This window comes from Solea solea, chromosome 20 (assembly GCF_958295425.1).
Source record: "Solea solea chromosome 20, fSolSol10.1, whole genome shotgun sequence".
In the NCBI taxonomy this organism is placed as follows: Eukaryota; Metazoa; Chordata; class Actinopteri; order Pleuronectiformes; family Soleidae; genus Solea; species Solea solea.
Window position 1 is genome coordinate 14,629,873 of NC_081153.1, and position 22,150 is coordinate 14,652,022.

General features: G+C 42.4%; 1 protein-coding gene across 2 annotated transcripts; it reads left to right on the plus strand.

Annotated features, from left to right (window-relative positions):
• Nucleotides 1–478: 478 nt before the first annotated feature.
• Nucleotides 479–15,808, plus strand: LOC131447756 (zinc finger protein 385D-like). Of its 2 annotated transcripts, XM_058619774.1 has the most exons (8): nt 479–623; nt 4,395–4,510; nt 9,520–9,627; nt 11,403–11,571; nt 12,641–12,892; nt 13,350–13,531; nt 14,686–14,787; nt 15,064–15,808. In XM_058619774.1, the coding sequence occupies exons 1-8, from the start codon at nt 614–616 to the stop codon at nt 15,304–15,306; spliced, it is 1,182 nt and encodes a 393-aa protein (XP_058475757.1). In that variant the 5' UTR covers nt 479–613; the 3' UTR covers nt 15,307–15,808. The 2 variants fall into 2 exon arrangements, with proteins under 2 accessions (XP_058475757.1, XP_058475756.1); XM_058619773.1 differs by lacking the exon at nt 4,395–4,510 and having other exon boundaries at nt 532–623.
• The last annotated feature ends 6,342 nt before the right edge of the window (nt 15,809–22,150 follow it).

Consider the following 22,150-nt stretch of genomic DNA (forward strand, 5'->3'; position numbering starts at 1 on the left):
CCATTTCCACGAGTCATAAGAAGAAGAAGAAAAACACAGAGCTCCTTCCAAATGACAGCAGTGCATGAGGGGAGCCAGAAAACAAACAAAAGTCCCCCCCCCCCATCCTCTCACACGTTGGCTACACTTTGAACGAGATGAATGACCTTTGTTTCATGAAGAGAGTCTTGCTGTCTTTGTTGTGTTGGATGGACGTGAGCAGCAGCTCTCTTTGAACACCAGTAAGTGCCTCTTGCTTTAATGTGGGATGACACGGTGAGGACTGCATTTATCCAGGGGCGGCACTGAACGCTCATTAACTTAATTTCCATCAATCTGCCGGATTAAAAACAGGTTTCTGGAGGTGTTTCGTTGCAGGGACAGACTTGGTCATGGACCGTGAAGCGATGTGGAGGAGGAGGAGGAGGAGGAGGAGGAGGGGGCAGGTGGTGAGGAGGAGGAGGAGGAGGAGGAGGAGGAGGGAATCCAGATGGGAAGGAGCAGCATCAGCGCTGCTGCAGGAGACACAGAGAGAAGAGTCTGTGGAGGAGAAGACGGAACGGCAAATCTCTGCCCTGGACATGAAAGAGACTTTTATCAAGCACTGAGCAGTTGGATCTCACCTGGTGCAGCCATGTATTTTGGTATGTAAACGATCTCAAAGTGTGTGTGTGTGTGTGTGTTTGTGCGTGTGCGTGTTGATAAGGCAGTTCAGTCACTTGTTGCTATGTTAACATGAATGTAAGAGCTTATTTGTGAACTCGGTCTGCGCTGTGGTTTGTCCAGAGCATCTCTTTGAATTCTCACTAGTGTGCTATTATAACAGGAGGTGAGGATTACAGTTTACTCATCAGCATGAAAGGAGCTCTTGTTCTTCTGAAGATGAAATGAAAGTTTTACAATGAGACGAAAGGTTCTGACCATTGACGGCGTGTAATTATCCTGAGCTAAAGAACTGTGATTCACCATATAATTACAATAATTGTACAATATGCTTTAATATAGTTTGATAATATTCTTAATCATACTTTTGATTCATTTTTGTCAAAGCTTGCAGACACAGAGGAAACACATGAGCTTATGTTACTAATACTAAAATAACTACTTGGTTACCAAAAAGGTGGCAGTGTTATTCAAATATGTATAGATATGCATATATATATATATATATATATATATATATATATACATATATATATATATATGTAAGGGGAAAAACAAGAATCTCAAGACCCGGTCTGTTCTCCTGTCCCCCTTACAGTCCAAAAACATTCAGGGGGTTAATTGGACACTTTAAATCAGGGGGTGTTAAACTCAAATGACCTGGGGGCCAATGAGCGTCTAGTCTGGTCTGGAGAAAATAACAATTCATTAGTGAGTGCACAGTATGAGCTTAAAATGATCATTAACATCATATTCCATCATGGTATCGCAATAAAGATATTCACGATGATATTTCACAGTATTTCCAGAGTAAATATGCTCACTTTGATGTGTGAACTTCACAATTATTATATTATTAAGTATTTATGACACAGAGAACTAGAAATCAAAAATGAAGTGAACCGTAACATGGACATGATTAAAACACCAAACAAGCTTATATTTGTGTACTTTAATGTTGAATGTAATACATTTCATAATGTGACAAATATATTTAGGATTATATTCTGTCTGTGTTGTATCACCTGAGCCTCAGCAACACACACACACGTAACATGATATTAAGTGGTGGGCTGCATGTTATCGATTGGGGGACTGCATTTGGCCTGCGGGCCGCCAGTTTGGCACCTCTGCTCTAAAATGACAAATGTGAGTGTGAGCGTGAAGGATTGTCTCCAGTGTCCCCGCGATACTCATGTGGAGGATAAAGCTGTAGGCAATGAATGAATGAATGAATAAATAAATCTGAGGTCCTGAAGTGGAAAAAAATGCAGGCTCCCCCTTGTGGCATTTCAGAATAAATCACTAGGTCTGTATATTGGTGAGCCTCTATCAGTCGTCACCATCATGCACTGTGAGAGCTTTTTATTGAAGGTTTCTGTTTTTAACAAATGCAAGAAATGTATCACACACTCACTCTCTCACACACACACACACACACACACACACACACACACTCAGGCGATAGCTCGTTAAAGGCAATCAGACTGTGTCAGAGCGGATGGGTGTGTTGTGGTTGTGATTATACATGTGGGCTGGTCCTGAATCAAGCTGTAATCAAGCTGAGAGAGGGAGAACGTGCACGCTGACAAACAAGCGTCTGGAATCAGAACTCGTGACAGTGACAACAACACACAGCACTTTGACCACACTCGACCAGAAGCTGAAACCATGTTAATGTTTGTGTGAGCCGTATATGCACGAGTACGTTTATTCTTAATATATTAACGTCTTTGTGTGTTTTTGAAGTGTTATAGATGAAATAAGCTTCTTTTTTTTTTCTTCTCAGAGCTAATTTATTAGGTGTTAAGTGACGATGGAAGTCAGTGGAAGTGTCTTTTCTTTACAGTTATGAACACCATAATCACACAAACATATATATATATATATATATATATATATGTATATATATATATATATATGTATGTATGTATGTATGTATATATGATGGAAAGTGAAGTGTGGACATTCTCATACATGCACATACATGCCACTTATGTTTAGTTTATTTAAGATAATTAATATCATAACCTCAGAGCGTGGATGTGGAATAACTGATGTAAATGATTATATTCCTTAGCTCAGTCACTTCCCATCTGGATTAGTCAAACTGATGATCAGTCATTTCATTATTAGTGTTATTATTATTATTCTTGTTCAGTTAAAATTTTTCACACCAGACCCAGGTCTATTTAAGTAAAAATAACAACAAAATGTTATTATTGTTGTTGCTGTTGTTATTAATAATTATAAAATGATTAATTAGCTGCAAATAATGATTATTTTGTTGGTTGACCGATCTGATTTACTACTGCACTTAACGAACATGACATAAAAAAAGCATTTTAGTGTGCCTGTATTTCAGATGCTCATGTGTTGCTGCTTTACAGTCTCCATTCAGTTTGTTTCATTTATCTACTTTTGGTCAAATGTCCCCATACTTTGGAAAGTTTCGCTCTCTCTCCATTGCACCATCCATCGTCCATGTGATCTTCTCCATTAGTTTCAAATGCATGACAGACAGTGAAATTGTCCTCAGCACTTCATGTAGCGCACTGAAGTCACAAATGAATATTTATATGCTATCATATCCACCAAGGCCACGTTCACGTCGCCGTCCGTCAAATACGTTTCCCATCAGCTTAGATGTTTGTTGAGATGTACATGACAACAACTCCCCTCTGCAGCAAAACCTGTCAGATGTTGCATACAATGTCACATTTGTGAGATGCAGGAAATATGAACGATAAGAGAAATAAAATAAATAAGCCTTTATTTTTGCTCCTGTAGGGGAGATTCGGAAAGGGAAGTCATCACAGCAGATTTTGTGGGTGAGATTTAGCTCCAGAGGACGACACTCTCCTGCATTGTTGTTTGATTTTGCTGAGCTGCTGCTGCTGCTGCTGCTGCTGCTGCTGCTGCTGCAGCTTCATAATGACAAGGTGTAGAAGCAGAAAAGCCTCACGGATTCTGATGTGACCGCTCTCTTTATCCAATCTAGAACTGCATTCTGAAGCTGAAGTGCCAAAAAAATCTGATTTTAAGACCAGAACTGATGATTAACTGGATCACTTCAGCCTGGTAATGTGAATGTGGCCTTATGCCGTGTTTCCACGACGTGGTCCCAGCTCGCCTCGCCTCGCCTCGACACGGTTTGGTTGGTTTTCCATTACAAAATGGTACCTATTCAACGTGGGCGGAGTCATCATCACTGCACGGCTGTGTGAAACAAACTAGTGACTTGTAAAGCAGTTGTTTTCGATGTAACTGAATCATAAGTTAATTAAAAAGATAAGTTTGGTACTTCCTGCGTGAGCCAAGCACAGACTCCGTCTTTCACAGTCACTGAACTGAAATACAGCGGAAGGGATTGTGCTCGCAGGCTTTCGGCAGTGCTGTGGCTAAATATACCAGACTCTGTTAAAATTATGACATTTCCTTACTAAATGTAACGTTTTTAGGATTTTTAAGTCTTTTTAACTGATCTGCATTTCGGCATTGTTCGCGCATCAGCTCAGCTCGCTTGAAACCTCGCCAGAGCAGGTACTAAAAAAAGTACCAGGTACTATCGCTAATGGAAATGCAAAATAATCTTGCCGTGCCGAGGTGACGCAAGAGTCGTGCTCTTGGAAAAGGGGGCTTTAGTGTTGCAGCCCCTGTACTCTGGTCTATATGTTTTTCCTCATCATCATCATCATAAATCACCTCACCTGGACTGAATCGTGTCTCCACTCTGCTGTGATGTTTCTCAGGTAACACGTGTCACAGTGTTACGCCGCCACTGGCCCATCCTACGCTGTGCAGGACCCAGCCGTCCCCTGACCCAAAGCCCCTCCTCCCCTTCCACCTGCTGCCTGGATTCACTGACGTGAGTACTGTCGGTCACCCGAAGTTGTTATGACAACCGCAGTCTCCTCTACACCACTCAGAAGAAAGCGAAACATCATCGCTATCACGGAAGAGTCTCGCCTGCTCGAAGTTCTTTTTCCAAACACGCTGCCTACATCTTTCCAAATATATCACCGCTGATGCAGGGAGCTGTGACATTTCCACACATTCCGGGGGGTAGATCTGGTTCCTTGGTATTCCTCACACAGAGCTTTTCATAGAACTGTCTGCCCCAGTGTTTGTGACGGGTGAGGATGGAGAGAACTAGAGCAGGTCAAGTGCACGCCTGGAGCAGAGCTGATGTGTCAGAGCTGATGTCTGCGTTACAGAGGAGTCGTGCCGTACGTCTTCATATATTTCTGGTTTAGTGGCTCGATGTGAACCAAGCACAAAACCTGGGGAGACGGAGCCTTCGCCCTCACTACCCCAACCCCAGCCGTTCTGACCTCTCCTCATTCAAATCCCTCATCTCTTCTAGACTGCTTTTAATGTTTAATGGTTTTAACCTATTTGACCTTTTGTCTTTTGCTTTTCATTCTTGTGCTTTTACGGCTAGGCTACGTAAAGTGACTTTGAGTCCCTGAAAAACGCTCTATAAATTAAATAATAATATAATTATTATTATTATTATAGTACTTTTATGTATTTTCATTTTAAAAATAGAGAGCTGAATTACACTCACATCGCAGAACATCCTTTGTGTGTGTCTGTGTGTGTGTGTGTATTTGTTCTGAGCTTATAAAGCCAAAAGAAAAAAAACCATGATGTGTTTTCGTCCTTGACATGCAGAAAACCACTAATAAGACCATCATTGAGTCTCGCTGAAAACCCACTCTGAACCAAAAGTGACAATTTTCCCATTTGTTCCCCCTTTCACTTTACTGCTGCCTTGTCTTTAATGTGTGTGTGTGTGCTCGAGGATGTTTAGAGGAGACGCACAAACAGACAGATTGAGGATTTAAAACAAGCGCGTGTGTGCACATCTACGAGACTTAAAGTGTGCAATGTAAGAACCGCACTGTTGGCGTAGTGTGTTCCTCTTGAGGAGAAATCACTCATCAGTCTGGGTCGTGGCTCCCTCCACTTCCATTTTAACCTGCGCTCTCTTTCTCTCCAACCTCCTCTTACATCCACTCATCTATTCTTCTTTGCTCTTGTTGCGTCGCACTCTTCACTACACCGCGCTGTTTTCCACTTCATCTCCTTCTGTCAATTTCCCCTGTCCTTCACCCTCTTGCACGCTTTTTGTTCCTTTGTAAAGTTTTTAGCTCCTCGCCTTTCCATTAGTCTCTCTCAATCACTAAATCTTCTCTTCTCTTCACAATGTTTGTCACGCTTACTTCCAGCATACTCACACTCAAGTTGGAAAAGCTTTCATTCAGCACATTTCTGTTTTTGATAATTAGAGAAGAAAATGCTCTAATTCCACATGTGCACTGAAAGATGTGTAGGCATGTACACCTTTGTGATGCGCTGCAGGGAAGTTTGTTTTGTGCCCACATGTTGGTTGTCATGGTTATAGTGCCGTTCTGATGTTTGTCATGAGCCAAAGGATCCAAAGCTGCAAACTGGGATTTCATCAGCCTGATTTTAGTTTGAAAGTGTTGTTTTTTTTTCCCTTCCTGAAAATGGAAACAAGAAACGTGTTTGATTCCAGGCAACATACACATTTAAATGACAAAGAAGCCAAAGCAGCAGCTCAGTCATCATAACCCACGTCATGTCAATCAGGAACATTCGTTATTGTAAATGTTGCGACTTGACGGCTCCAAGTGAAAGTCTGTTTTACTTCACTTGTGTTTCAGTCATAACTGACTGACAGGCCACCGCTGCTCTCTGAGACCTGGTTCTAACTGATGCTGTGAGGCACGAGTCACATAGCTTTTATTTCTCTTAATGTAAAAATGTAAAAAAAAAAAATGGATCAAGGCTGATATGATTCAACAGGTGATGCACTACTGTCATTTGCAATCATGTCCACTCATATGTGTCCTACTTAATTATCTATTTTTCTCTAATGGGAAGAAGACTTAAAACTACCAATGAGACCAGTATCTGCTGAGGAAACTCTTTACTGATGTTATCAATTATAAATCAAGTGAGAAGTAGGCTCATTTTCCCATGGACATCCATTCAAAGACTTTGGGTAATGACCAAAAGAATGAGATTGCAAACTCCGGAATTAGTTTCCTCTGCAGGGTAGCTGGGCTCAGCCTTACCAAACTGCTGCTCCTCCATGTCAAGAGGAGCCAGCTGTGGTGGTTTGGGCAGGATGCCTCCTGGACGCCCACCTGACGAGGTGTTTCAGGTGTGGCCTTCTGAGAGGACCCCAGGACTGACCCAGGACATGCTGGAAGTCCTGGGAATGCCTTGGAATCCCCCCAGAGGAGCTGGCAGAAGTGGCCAGGGAGAGGGCTGTCTGTCTGGGCTTCCTTGCTAAGGCTGCTGCCGCTGCGACCCAGATGCAAATAAGCGGAAGGCAACGGAACAGAGCAGAATTTCCATTCAAAGATAGCTCTTTCACACCGGCACGAAGCCCTGCTGTTTCTGCTCCAGAACCTAATTTTGAACCAACCGGCGTTCCAAAAAAATAAATCCAAAATTGGTTCGGAACCTGAAAAGTTTGTTCTCAGCTGGAACCAGTGGGTGTGTTATATTCTGGATTTACTTCCGCCTGAATAACGCAGAGTAACGTCCTCCCACTTTGGTTCCTCTTAAACTGGTGTGAGCACAGGCTGGTTTGCCAGAAAGTACCAAGATTATGAGACTGAGAACTGTGTCTGAAAGCACTAACAACCACCAACGAGCAGAGTTGCCCCCTGTTGGCTGATTGCTACTCCTATTTCTAGGCTTCACTTTTCAAACTGGAATGCTTTTATGTCTTATATATGGTCTATGGTCATGTAGTATCATAGGCATGTTTAATAAGAACATTTTAGCCCATAAAATATAGTGATATTTAATGGTGCGATACTGCGTCGATTCTCTGAAGTGCTATATTGATAGGGAATTATTCTTGACTGTGGTTTTGTGTTGTATTTAAAGCCTCCATCCACTGTTAATCAATAGTGTTTCCCAATCCTGGTCCTGGGGGACCCGGCCCTCCATGTTTTAGATGTTGCCCTGCTCCAACACACCTGATTCAAATGAATGGCTCGTTATCATGATTACACAGAGCTTGATGACGAGCTGACCATTTGAATCCGGTCTGCTGGAGCAGGACTGGGAAACACTGCAATACCTAGAGGAAACAGCACAACATTGTTTTTTGTTTTACTTTGGGAAAGTACTTTGGTGTACTTTGGTGTACGGCGTTTGGAAAACGCCGTACACCACCTTGCTTATTGTTTCCCACAATGAGAGAAAATGGGGCAATTACTAACTTACGTTACTTTTCCACAGGTGCTACCGTGCTAGTCCTTCTCAGAGCGTAAATTGGGAGTGAAGGGAAGGAGAGGGAGGGGAGACTACAGGGAGACAGCGAGGTGACTTTGATCACGCGGAGACTCGGGGAGAGGCAAAGGGTTCAGACGGGAGCAGATGGAGGGGTGAAGTGTGAGGAATGTGAGATGGAAGGTCAGACGGTGATAAAGGAGCCGGGGAGATGAGGAGGAGGGAGGAGTGGACAGAGACACAAACCAAACGCTCACATATTATGATTTCTTATTCTTTTTTTTTTCCATTTCACGTGGGACGCCGTAAAAGACATGTATCTGTGTTTCAGATGCAACATATATATATGTTGCGTGTACACAAATTGCTGCAAGGAAACTGAAGGAGATAAGAGACTGCAGAGAATATTTTCAGAGCAGCCGCCTGGAGTGATGATCAAAGAAAATACAAACACACACACACACACACAGATAGAGAGAGAGAGAGAGCGAGAGAGAAAGAGAGACATCTTCTACTTTTGAAGAGCAAAGAAACTGCCTTCAGCAGTAAAGCAGCAGGCACTATCTCCAGTGCTGTTCCCAGGATTGACAAAACGAGAACATGGCTGACCTGTAACAACACATATACATCCAGACACATTATTTCCACAGATCCTCGGCAGCTGTGCTGCCTGTGTGACTCCTCAAATGTCGTCACAGGTAATATGTGCAGCATGCTGAGCTGCACCGAGCCCTGGTGGGGTTTTTATTGTGCGGAGCACGTGTGCTCATTAAACCGTCCTCCAGTCGGCATAACGTCCATAAGTGCACCACATTCACTGTGTGGTCAGATACAGGCGAGCAGAGAGACACGTGCGACGGCACCAGGAGTTTACGACCTGTGTCTGACACACACACACACACACACTGAGAGGTCACTCATTTTAGCAACACAATCACCTCCACACATTGTGTGATCTTAAAGGGATAAAGCTAGCTATGCGTAGAAGTGAATGCCGGTCACACCTTACAAGGAATGTTTTGCTTTATGCTGCTTGAACATTTAATAGCTCAGCCCTAGAACAGGGCTTGGCGGGGGAAACTCTCACCCCCTCTGTAAGATTTAGAGGGCTGCAAAAAGTTTGTAGTTTGTCCGTTCTGGAGAGCAGAGGATGCGGTTTGAGTTGTTCTTATGTCACGGCCACAACATTTAAAGACATTTTCAAACGTTACATCATCTCCTCCACTGTCTATTTAATCTGTAATGTACTACATTACTGTTATGCAACACTGAGTGTCTCTTTAAACCTGTTATGGTCTGGCCCAGGTCCAGACTCTTTTCAGCATTCTGCTGCCTCAATGGCAGTAAATGTTGCTGTATCTGTGCACACACACACACGTGTGTGCATGTACTGCACCAGCTGTGTGCTGGTTGTTGTGTTGGTGCCAGATCGACTTCATTCAGCTGCTTCTCAGCAAACATATTATCTGTGCCCATCTTAAGGGAAGGTGCGTATGCAGACAGCAGGTATTTCACGACACACAGGTGATCACCCACTAGTCACTCTTGCCTTTTCAGTCGCGGCTGTTACCCCCCATGTTTCTCCTCGGTTTGCAGATGGATCGCGCCCATAAGGCTCTGACTGGTCCAGGCTTCGGGCTAACCTCGCCCCTGAAGAGGAAGACCAGTTCCTGTGGAGTCTGTCAACGCGGGTTCAACTCTGAGGTGGGCGGTGTCACGTGGGAACACTTAACAATTGTTTTTCTTTTTAGGATACTTGTTATTTTGCACGCACGCCCTTGCATGACAGTTGAATGGCTGAGGAGACCTGCCCTTGTGTTCTGCTGTTTGTGCTGGATCAGAGTGGTGAGAGCTCGTGGTGAGAGTGTGCACACCCTAATATCTCACATATGTGACCTTTGCAGAGTTGTTGTTTTTTCATTAGGCTTGTGTACACGTGCTGTTAATTCAATGTAATGTTTAATCAAGTATTTAGCATTGAAACTCACATGATTTAACTGTTATAGGCCATGGAATGGGTTTTTGCAACCAGAAATTCAGATGCCACCTGCAACCAGGACCTTATACCTGATTGCAGGTCACTATAGATCAGAGGTGTCAAACTGGTGGCCCCCCAATCGATTACGTGCGGCCCACCACGTGATATCAAGGTATAATGAAAACATGGCCCGCGACCTCACCTTCTTTTAAAAACATAGACTGAGGCACAGCTGCCAGCGTGGTATAGAATACAGACAGAATATAATACTAAATATGCTTTGCTATCAATGTTTTTACAACACTAATAATAAGACATTTGGTCATAATTATCACATTATTATATGTATTACATTCATCATTAAATGATATCATACACATATATATGTAAGCTTGTTTGGTGTTTTAATTACAGTTGTGAACATTATTATTTTTTACGTAATTTTAAATTGATTTCTCTGTGTTTGATTTATTTCATTGTGAAGTATAGATCATTCCATGTCAAAAACAGACACTTTTACTTTGAAATTCTGTCAAATATCATCATGAATTTCTTCATTGCGACAGCATGATGGAATATTGTGTTTTCATTTGGCAGCAGGCGTTCAAACGTTCATGCTACTGAAGAGTTTAGTCTGGCCCCCTCTTGACCAGACTAGATGCTCATTGGCTCCCTGGTCATTTGAGTTTGACACCTCTCTGCTCTAGATGATACCAGCTGTCAATCACACATGGTGTCCACTCACATGTGCTGTCATTTATCACGTTTTCCTCTAAATGGCAATAGAATTCACAAAATTGACACCATGTTCATCGTTGCGACCTTTAACTCCTCAGGTAAATGTTTACTGATGTAAATCAAATGTGAAATATAGGCTCATTTTCACACTCAGACTTCCATTCAAACGGACTTCTTTTAGCAACCAGTAGAGTCACCCCCTGGTTGTTATTCAATATATTCTTACTTCCTGACCAGCGTCACCTGGGTAACAATATATAGTAACAATAATTGTGCCTTTCAAACACTTAAGGACACTTTACAGAGACAAACAATAAAAACAACGACACAGTAAACAGATAATGGAGTTAAATTACAGAGAGTCTGGATTTGGAGAGCGGGAAGTCAGAGAGTCAGAGTTGCAGATGTCTGGTGGGAGAGAGTTCCAGAGATGGGGGCCAAAGTGGCTGAAAGCTCTGCTCCCCATGGTGCTGAGGCGGGCGGAGGGCACAGGGAGGTGGATGGAGGAGGAGGATCTGAGGGAGAATGTGGAATTAGTAAACTATGTCCACTTTTTATATGTAGCTCATGGTTGCTCTGTGTTCACTTCTCTATTAAAACGTCTGGCAAACGATGTGGTTTTGTGCTGCAGCTTCTAATATTTTTTTATTATTCAAGACAGACATTGTCACATAGAAAAACGCCACACTGTCAGGTTCACATCACTGAATAACGATGCGTCGTTAGTTCACACACACACTCTTCCTTGCTGTCATCCGCACAGGTGCAGGCGTCGTTGCATTGCAGTGGCGCCAAACGTGCAAAAATGCTGAAAGCTGCGGATGCCCCAGATTCAAAGATCAGGACCTCTGAACCCGTCGCCAAGGAAACCGCGACGCAGATCCTCTCGCCGCCCTGCTCACATCCCTCCAGCTCTGACACAGCAACAGGAGGTGTGCGTCGTCCATACACTATATGATGTGACCGTGTGCATGTCGACGTACGAATGTATAACTCTCCTCTTCCCAGTCACGACTTTAACTCTTTGATGTGATAAGCCTTCTGCTCCTTTGAGTTACACAGTGGAGAGATTAAAGGTTGAGCATTATCCTCCGCTCCTCTTCATGTCTACATTTACTGAGCTCGTTCAGTCGCCTCCTGAGATCAAACATACATTGCAAATGCTTTGAATATGATCTGTGGGTAGCTGTGTGTGTGTGTGTGTGTGTGTGTGTATTTGTGCAGTGCCTGGAAATATGTCAGCATAAGGGTGAAACTTCAATGGCTCTCCAACATGTGTGTGTGTGTGTGTGTGTGTGTGTACGTACTGTAAATTAGCCAGTGCTGAAATGCTACGCTTGCATGTGTGTGGGTGTTAGGAAATGAAAATAATATATTTGTTGCTGCAAGCTAAAGCGAGAGAAAAGAAAAATAATAAATAAATAAAAAGAAGGAATCAATTTGCCACCAGTGGGGAAAAAAAGAGAAAAGAATGATCATTTTAGTGTGAGAAAAGTGTATTAGAAGGCGGGAGAGCACTCTGAAGATTATTGTAGCAAACAGCCAGCGTGGCCAAATCAATGGTAACAAACAGACACTTTTTTCAACCAAGCAGAGCTAATCATTGTTATTAGCAAAGAGAGAATCCTTAAATCCGTACACAGGCTCCTCCAGGGAACCTCCACAAGTCAGTCGCACAAAAGATAATGGAGCCAAATAATTTCTGTACAAAAGTGTTCATTTAGGTGCTGGGAGGAGACAGCTCCTCTGGGAAATCATTGATTATTCGTGTGATTAAAGACGTTATAGAACTAGCAGTCACCTATAGTCTGGCGACTTTTCGTTTTGTATCCAAGCAAGTCGTGAAATGTGTGATTCTGGAAGCTGTCAGGGTTCATAGAGTGGAACAATGTTTGTTTCTATCCCATCCATCTTCCTCTCTGTTTGCTTTCTTATTATCTTTTTGGCTCTCCCACCTCTTATTTATGTACTCTGTTTTATTAATGTCGTATTTTCTTTTAGAACCCTCAGTCCTCAGCCCGACTGCCGAGGTGGCCCCTCTGTGCAGCGGCCCTACTGAAACTGTGAAAGCGCCGCCTGACACCTCCCTGTCACTCAGCCCCGGGATGTCAGAGAGGGAGACACAAAGAGATGACGACGTGGAGGCTGTTCCAGAGGAGGAGACCGAAGAGGAGAAAGCGATGCGTCTTCTCTACTGCTCCCTCTGCAAGGTGGCCGTCAACTCTGCCTCGCAGTTGCAGGCCCACAACAGTGGTGAGAATCTAAAGTTATGTGCAGGTGTCAGATTTAGCCTCGCATGTCCTTTGATTTCATATATATAAAAAAAAAGGATCAGAACAAGGGCCTTTCTACATGGAGTTTGCATGTTCTCCCCGTGTGTGCGTGGGTTTTCTCCGGGTTCTGCGGCTTCCTCCCACAGTCAATATAGGGATTAGGTAAATTGGACACTCTAAATTGACCGTAGGTGAGAGTGGGTGGTTGTTTGTCAGCTGAGACTGGCACAGCTCCCTCATATGGAGGATAAAGCAGTAGAAGATTGATGGATAAAACAAACAGCAAAAAGCATCAGCGCACCAGTTGTTGCTCCCAGAGAAAAAACTCTTTATTACCACCCAGGTGTCAAGCAGTGTGCCATTTTGTCAACCCAGCTCAGCAAATCAGATATTCGTGCCTTCCTTCATACACGTTCTGTGGTTTTATATCCGCACAGGTACCAAGCACAAGACCATGCTGGAGGCTCGAAGTGGCGATGGAGCCATCAAGTCCTTTCCGAGGACGGGGGTCAAAGCCAAGTTGGCCGCGCTGTCTGAGTCGCCAACTGGACTCCAGAACAAAACTTTCCACTGTGAGATCTGCAATGTGCATGTCAACTCCGAGACTCAGCTCAAACAGGTTCATTGCTAAAAAAAAAAAAAAAATGAAGTTTAGTTGGACACAGACCAGTGTTTTATACAGAAACAAAGGCTTTTTCCTCCAAGTTAACTTTGTTTGTGAATATACCTGAACAGTGGCTCTATGAATATTTTACATATGGACATACAGGATATAGTGAAGTGAAGTTTTTTTTGTATATAATGCACACAATAGGAGAAACTGCAATCTGTTCATATTTGGACCCTAAACCTAATTTGCACACTTACATTCACAGTTAAAACAAACAGCATTAACAATGTCTGCCCACAAAAAAAAGTCTTTGGAGATTGAGATCTTGTTTGTGTTTCAGCTCTTTGGGCGACTGATGTAGCGACTTCCCTGTTTAATGAATGCCTTGAAATTCTGCTCTTTTGTGTTTACAAAACATCTGCAGCTTTTTTTGTGGCAAGATTTTATTCGTCCAGCTCCAGGCGGGATGTCTCTTTCGAGTTGCATCCTTGTCTGACTAAAATATCGTCACACCGATTCTTTTTGGCCGAACCCTAACACTAATATGGGGGCAAAAACTACATAGTGAACACCAGATACTGGCTCATCACACTGACTGGTTAGTTCCTTTAGTGGATGTGAAGCTGCGAAAACTGGCGCTCACAGTCGGTCTGACAGAGCCACATCTCTCGCCTGTCAGTGCAGAGAAATGACAAATCCCAATCAGAAAATCACACGTCCCTCCACATCGAGCACTGGAATGTGAAGACATGACACTATAGCAGCAGAGTCTTTGCGTGTGAATGCATGCAGCAGTGCTGCTCCTCATAGCTGACTGTTTAAAAGTTATCTTTGGCCAGGTGCTCATGAATATTCAACAGTTGACTGTTGATTGTTTGCCGCGCTCGCTGGCTGGAGCCATCTGTTTGTGCTTGTCAATAATAAAAAAAAGAAAAAAATTCACACCCACCCTCCATGAAGTCTCTGCCAGCAAGATATCAGCGTTCTGGCTGGATCGTCCAAAAAGGGAACTTTGATTAAGCTTCTCTTAATTTCCTTTACACTGATTATTCACATGTCCACAAACAAAGGCGACCAGCGCCTTCTGTCTGCGTCTGCTTTCGCCTTTATTGTGCTGCATGTGTCTGTCCATGCTTATTTATTCTCACTCTACTCCTCTGCAGCACATCAGCAGCAGGAGACACAAGGACAGAGCTGCAGGTAAACCAGCCAAACCCAAGTTCAGTCCCTACACTCCCACCCAGCGTCAACAGAGTTTCCAGGCAGTGAGTACTGTGTGTCCGCTGCTTGATTTGTTTTTCCTCTCCATCAGTGTTTTTGTCTACAGGATGTGATTCTCTAGAGCCCTTTCCAGGAAGTTCCACTCCCTACTGAGACAAAATCTCAGTGATAAGGGTTGAAGAATCTCAACAAAGTTTCACTATGTTTATTATGAGACAAAGAGCAGAATGTTAGAATTGTTTGATCCGTAGTGGTCAAAGAGCTACTAAGACTTCAGGTAAAAGAAGCCTTGACTACAGATCGTTTGTTTGTTTCCTCAGATTCGATTGTCTCTACGGAAGAAACAAGACCTGACCGAACCTCTGGGCTCGTGTCTTCTACAGCGGCAACTTTTTGTTGCTGCTGCCGCTGCCATGGCAACGCTGGCCCCCTTCCCTCTCCGGTCCGCCTCGAACTCGAGCCCTGCCCTTTTTCAGAGTCAGCCCCTCCCGCAGGCGCTTCTACATCCAGCCCCTGGACCCATCTGCTCAACACACCCGCCAGTCCTGTTTTCTCCCTACTGACCACGTCAGTGCCTCATTCAGCTCGGAACTGCAGGTGAAAACAGACCTGAGACCTGAACAGATGTGAAATAGAACATCACTGAACTCCACGGTACAACAGAGACTGGTGGGCGTCAGGGACCAGGACTGAAGACTGGACCAAAACAACAGTGTCGGATGGAGGAAGCGAGGAAACAACAAATGAGTGAAAACAAGTCTTTTCTGATGTGAGTGTGTGAATGTGTGCGCACAGATGTCGTCGCAGCTTCATGCAGTGTTTGTGCTCTGTTCCATTAACTCTAAAGTTTAAAGATGAACTTTGCAGAGATGCAGAATTGTGAACCTTCATGATGACTGAAGCTGTGTTCATCCATCCATCTTCTACCGCTTTATCCTCCACATGAGGGTCACGCTGGTGCCAAGTCACCCCCTGGACAGGGCATGAGCATATGAATGCCAATCAAAGCATGCTTGACTAAAGATGTGTATTATTTTACAATAAAGGAAAGATGTGGATACTCAAGCCGGATTCCAGAAAATTCTTTGTTGCCTTCGTTTGAATGCAGCCTCATGGAACGGAGCATACGCCTCTTTGTGCACTGATCGTGCATCCTTATGCTAGCGTGCTAAATCCAACGAGACAGTTGGAGCAACGTTCCACCTTCATTGCTCGAACAGTTTGTCCAGGATCTCCAATCCCACCTTTAATGACAATAACACTAATGCTTCAAAACATGTGGATATGCACACTGGCTTATATTAATCTATAAGACTCTTCTTAGCTTAGTTCCTTCCTATTTGCATCCCAGAAGTCACTATGCTCGTCCTTCGTGTGAAATCGGCCAAAGAGTGTTTCCCCATTTGGCACTGAACTCAAAACCTGATTTCACTTAAACACTTTCGTTCTATCCTATTAGACTATATTCTTTGTATCATGTCTCCTGGATCTGGTCTATTTCCATAGCGTGTGCTGCTGACCTCTTGGCCAGGTCACCCTTGGAAAAAAAGATTAACATAGCATCTCAGCACGTTACTTTGTCTTTGTACTCTCTGCTCCGTGTGTACGCGTTCACCCAGACACGTGATGTGTCGAGACACCGTCAGGCATCACCTTCTCTGAGTTGGGAGTCGGACATAACCCCACTTTATCCTCCTTTGCTACGTTGCAGCACACAGAAACAATCTTTCCTTGGTCTGTGTTCAGGTATTTGCCAACAAAATGAAAAGGACACATCCATCGCCTTTATTTGGCTTCGGGAAACTCTTTTTTTTTCTCCAAATAATTACTACTTGAGAGTTCAGATAATCCTGACTCACTGCATCCCATGCAGGTTCTCTCTCTCTGAGATAAATCAAAACCGGAATGTTGTGTCTGACTTCATTGGGTCTTTTTTGATGAGCTTTACTACATCGCTGCCTCAAGCAGCATGAGTCTCATTTGGAAGTTAATTTCCAAATCCTAACAGTGTAGAGCAAGCAGAGAAAACTGCTGATTTGAGGAGGTGCATTATGTTTATGATTCATATCTTCAGGCACTCTCTGTGTTGTTGTTTTCTGGTGTCGTCTCTGCTGAAGACTGAAGACTGAACTATGTGGAAAAACACACACGTATAAACTACTAAATCAGATAACACCGACATTATCTGATTCATCTGTCACTGTGTGAGTGATGGTTACTGTAACTTTATCTCAGAGGCCACACGCGGCTCAGAAGGTCAGAGGTCGTGTGATTGCTGCCTTTTTTTAAACTTAAAACTCTCCTTCTTGTTTGGGTCTTTCCTCAGTCAACTGACACCAGGCTGAATTTATGAGACATTGTCTGCCTTTGCCTGCCACCGCCACTCCAAAGTAAATAATTCCACCATCCAATTCTGAGAATTATCATCCAATCACTCACTGCCCGTGATTCTTCGAGTTGTCACAGCAGTCATTATTATTGTTATTAATTATCTGGCGTAGTGATTGTGAACATCTGTGTGTGGGATGCGCAATTCTCCACTGGCTGTCAGAATTCAGACCTTCTCAGGCCCCTTAAATCCCTGGCTCAGTCCCTCGCAGCCTCCACTTTTCTCCTTCACTTTTTGTCATCTTTTTTTTTTTTGTTATCCCACAATTCAGTTCGGTGTCTCCACTGGTTTTCCCTTCCACTCCTTTGTCAAACTTGTGGCATGCATGAGCACATGCACGCTTAAACAAACAGTGTGCCAGCAACACAAAAGCCTGACTTGGCATCTGGGGAATTTATCGCTCTCTACCTGGAGAGAGTACAAAGGTGCAAGGCAGAGCTGTGCATGCCTTGCAAGGGCAGTTCTAAAGACCGTGATAAGCTTTTGTCAAGACGACGCGGCGTTTTCACTTCTTCATTTTGACTTCAAGTCTCACAAAACAATGTAAACCCAAAGAAACAAGGGATAGGCATCTTTATTAAAGCTCAAATGAGAACCAGATCATGTTTGTATATGAGAACTGGTTCTACCTGGTAAAATAAAGGTAAGAGACAGAAAACGTCAATTTTTACATTTCTGCATGCAAGAAAATACTGTGTAAATTGTATAATAAGTTAAATAAAAGAATACATTTTAAAAGAAATCTTGGTGCTGAAGACATCAGAGATTACATTAGATTAGATTAGACTTTATTGATCCCAAACTGGGGAAATTGACATGCTGCAGCAGTCAAAGGACAAAGAATAGAAATATAACACGATCTATCCATAAGAGATGATCCAGTGACTAACTCAAAGAATATTGTAATCACTATTCTGTGACTATATGGTGACTGTTGATACATGGACTATGTATTATACACTGCAACACCAGTCAAATCTGTACCGTAAAACATTCAAATGCCACATAATACAAATATTGAAGTGTTTTATACCACGGACATCGTAAATGACAGTGGACTATTTCTTACCAGTAACTTGCTGGAGTTTAAGCTCAACTAATATAATCAAGTCAAGTGAATTTGTATTTATATAGCCCAACATCACAAATCCAACTCTCCTCAAAGGGCTTCACAGTCTGTACAGCGAGTATTATTCGTGTGACATTTTTTAACAAGAACATAACTATAAATAACATCTAATAACTTGTCTTGAGCATAATGATAAACAGCAGCCGCTGCATTTTAGACGTGGCCATCGGGTTGACAGTCCCACACTGTGGACTGCTCTGTGGGTATTTGTATACTTCCAGCTCGAGTGGGCAGAATGGGACTATGGTACAAGGACAACATGCTTCCACAGCTGCCCAGACAACAAAAGTGAAGTCGTCAATGTAATATCTTTTCTATTTCTATTCCTCAGGAGCAGACATACTTTATTTAGTCCCCTGTGAGACTTTCCGGTCCTACAGAGGCAGTGCAGCCAGTGTGGTATGGAGCAACACATCAGTGAGTGGAGGGGATGTTGGCTGTGAAGTAAATGGCACAGCAGGGTGTTCAAGAGCAGCCAGTAAGGCATAATGGCCAGACTGCAACCCACAGAGAGCCAATGTGTGTGCTGCTGTCATCCAGGTTCAAAGAAATGTGCTGGTGCCAGTGCAGCCACTTACCAAACTCACATGGATGGAGAAGCTCCTGCGTCTGAAATATAAAATATAATAAATCATTTGCATCTTTTGCTTCATTTCAAAGTTAAAACGGGGGTTTCGACTTTTTGACTTTAGACGTTTCCTTTTCATGTTGTGTTTTATTGTTGTATTTGCTTTTAAAATTTTCTTTTCTTTTGTTGTGAAGCACTTTAACCTGCAATTCTTGTATAAAAGGTGTTTTACAAATGTGTGTGTGTGTGTGTATATACTTATACATATGTCCTTATTATTGGAATATTTTTTATTGCACCAGTTTTCAGAAGAATCCACCACTAATTTCATCTTGTACAGTTACATTGAAGTAATTCCATATACTGTAGGTTTTAATCGTGTTCTGATATAATTTCCTGAACTCTTGCATCTTTACTTTCTTAACGACAAGCAACTGACTCATACACACACATACACACACACACGTTATAACATTTTAATCCGTAATCTGATTTTTAAAATGCATATCCTGCATTGCGATGAATTTGTGAGTATGGCACCATTTACCCATTTCCCATATTCAAAGAGAAGGAGCTGAAAATGAGAGTGGAGCTAATGCTTTTCATCAGACAGAAAAGCATATGATCCTTCCATTGGCCGGGCACACACAGTCTGGACAGACGTAGATGTAATAAGGAAATGTGATTGAACAGGGATGAATTTGTAATCTCCCAATAATGCAGTGCAATCACAGTGGCAGAAATTTGAGCCGCTGTTATTCTAAACAAGGGAATGTCTTAATTTGTGTTGACATCCACAGTCATCTGTTCTTTGTCTCTTTATTGTGCCGCGTTTTTTTCTGGCTGCCACAGAACTCGGCATATTTTTTCAATTTTCAGTCCCTTCTGTCCTTTTCTTGTACCTGAGATAATAAGTTTCTCTCCAGGCGTCTGACACGTGGATCGTCATGGGTGGCATGAAATGACTGCATGATGGATTTATCCATTAACACAAGCTGAGCTAAAACCTGTGGAGTCCCTCTGGCTGGCTTTCTGTCAAAATGTCTATGCTTCTGTCAGCATCATCTGTCACTCCCTTTCTTCTCATACAAAGACGCACAAACACATAAACACACACACACACACACACACACAAAATACACCTCTTGATATTTAGCCGTGGTAAAATAACTGCTGTAACATCTTGCCTTCAGCAAAAATTATATACCTTTTATGTACACAGAGGTGATATGGTTGTTATTAGAATAGTGAGTCATTTACATAATAACAGAGCAGTCACCACTATTATAACTATTATTAAAAAAAGAACATATGATAGTAATTTGAGTATGTAGGATATTCAGCTCTACGGTTTTCATGAATTTATTTTCTTAGTAATAAATCTTAACTGCTACATGATCATTAAGGAAATGATCCCAGAGAAAATTAAGTTAAATCAGCAACTGACTACCCAAGGGTCTCGCCTGAAAGCCCAGGCCTGAGGTACCCTGCTGAAGTCATTTGCTTTACCAAAGTCCTCTCTGTAGCCTCAATATGCCATTCACTTGGCTGCCACAGACACTTTCTTGGATCCTCACTGACAAAAGGTCCAAATGGATGTTACATTAGCCGCAGTGCCATGCAGGAGAGATGCGAGTTTCTTCCCAGTAGTCGGCCAAATAAGACAAGCCTGGTCGACTTTGACATGAGAATGTAAATGAGATCATGAATAGGTATTTACTTAGATCCAATATTTTCGGAAACATTCACAGAGCAAAACCTGAGGAGGATAGGAGTGGGCACATATGGCACTGAAGCAGGGTATCATGGAATACACGGAAAACTCGCCGGCTACTTTATTAGGTGGCGACAGCTCTTCAACTGCTTTTTAAATAAAAATGTGTAAACAGGCAATCACATGGCAGCAACTCACTGAATTTAGGCACGTATACACGGTCAAGATGACCTGCTGGAGTTCAAACTGAGCATCAGAAAAGGGACTTTGAATGAGCCACGGTTGTTGGTGCCACACAGGCTGCTCTGAGTATTTCAGAAAACTGCTGATCTACGTGGGTTTTCACACACAATCATCTCTCGGGTTTTCAGAGAATGGTCTGAAAAAGAGAAAATGTCCAGTGAGCAGCAAGTGTCTGACTAAAAATGCCTGTTACAACCAAGATATGCAGGAGACTATGTGAATTACTTTTTATCTTTTGGTAACTTGTCTTACTATTGTATTGTATTGTATTGTATTTTTATTTTATCTTATTTTTATTTTTATTCTATATTTTTATTCTTATTTTTAGTTTTATTCTATTCTCACCTTTCTTAACTGAGCTGTTGTGAATGTGTGTTTCCCCCCTGGGGGAGGAATAAAGTCATTCAATTCAATTCAATACACACCACATCAAACCTTGAAGAGATGAGCTACAGCAGCACAAACTACATGTCACTGTTGCCACTGTATTAGAGTCAAGATTTTAATTGTCACACCGGTTATGCAAGTATAAATGTGTGAAAGTGCTTGTGCTGGTTCACTCCAATATAAACAGGACAATAGAGACGTGTATGCAGAGGTGTACTTGGACAAACACACAAAAACAGGAGGTTGGTTATTGGTACATAATGCCAACTACAGTTTTCATTCAAATAAACATGCTTCCTGATGCACTGTGTTATCTTAAAGTTTGGATGAGTCATGAGATTTACGTATAGACCACAAGGAATATCGTGCAAACACTGCCAGTCACTGGGCTTATAATATTAATACAAATATTAGCTCCATCTTCATGCAGCTGAGTACTTCAGAGCACCTCAAGCTCTTATCTCCAGCAGTCAATTATAAATTTGGTTGTGTTGGAGGGGCTGAATAAGCTCGACCCTTGGGGAATATTGAGGAATATTAATGACATATTTGTTTTAAACAAGAGGTGCAATACACCCTTCTGCACTTTGTTTGTTCATACAAACAATAAACGCATTATAAAATAGTGAGGAATATAACAGGATTATGAGTACCTAATCCAATGTTTACAGAAGTGTGGGCCTTGGAGGTAAAGCAGAGTTAATTGTTGTTTTAAATGGCAGTTGTTAACTGACTGTAATGTTACATTAATGCCTTCATCCTAATGATTATCAGAATGATCTTTGGGTAGTACTGAGATTATTACGATTATCCATTGATACTTCAAGTGTCAAGTGTTATCTGTTCACTTCTGTGTTATAATACATGATACGGGCGTGGACCTCTGAAGTCTTTGCATATTATTTGGGGTCTCTGAGGTCTGACACATCTGGAGCAATCAGTTTTTATCGCTGCTCTGCATTTTTGTGTTGCACATT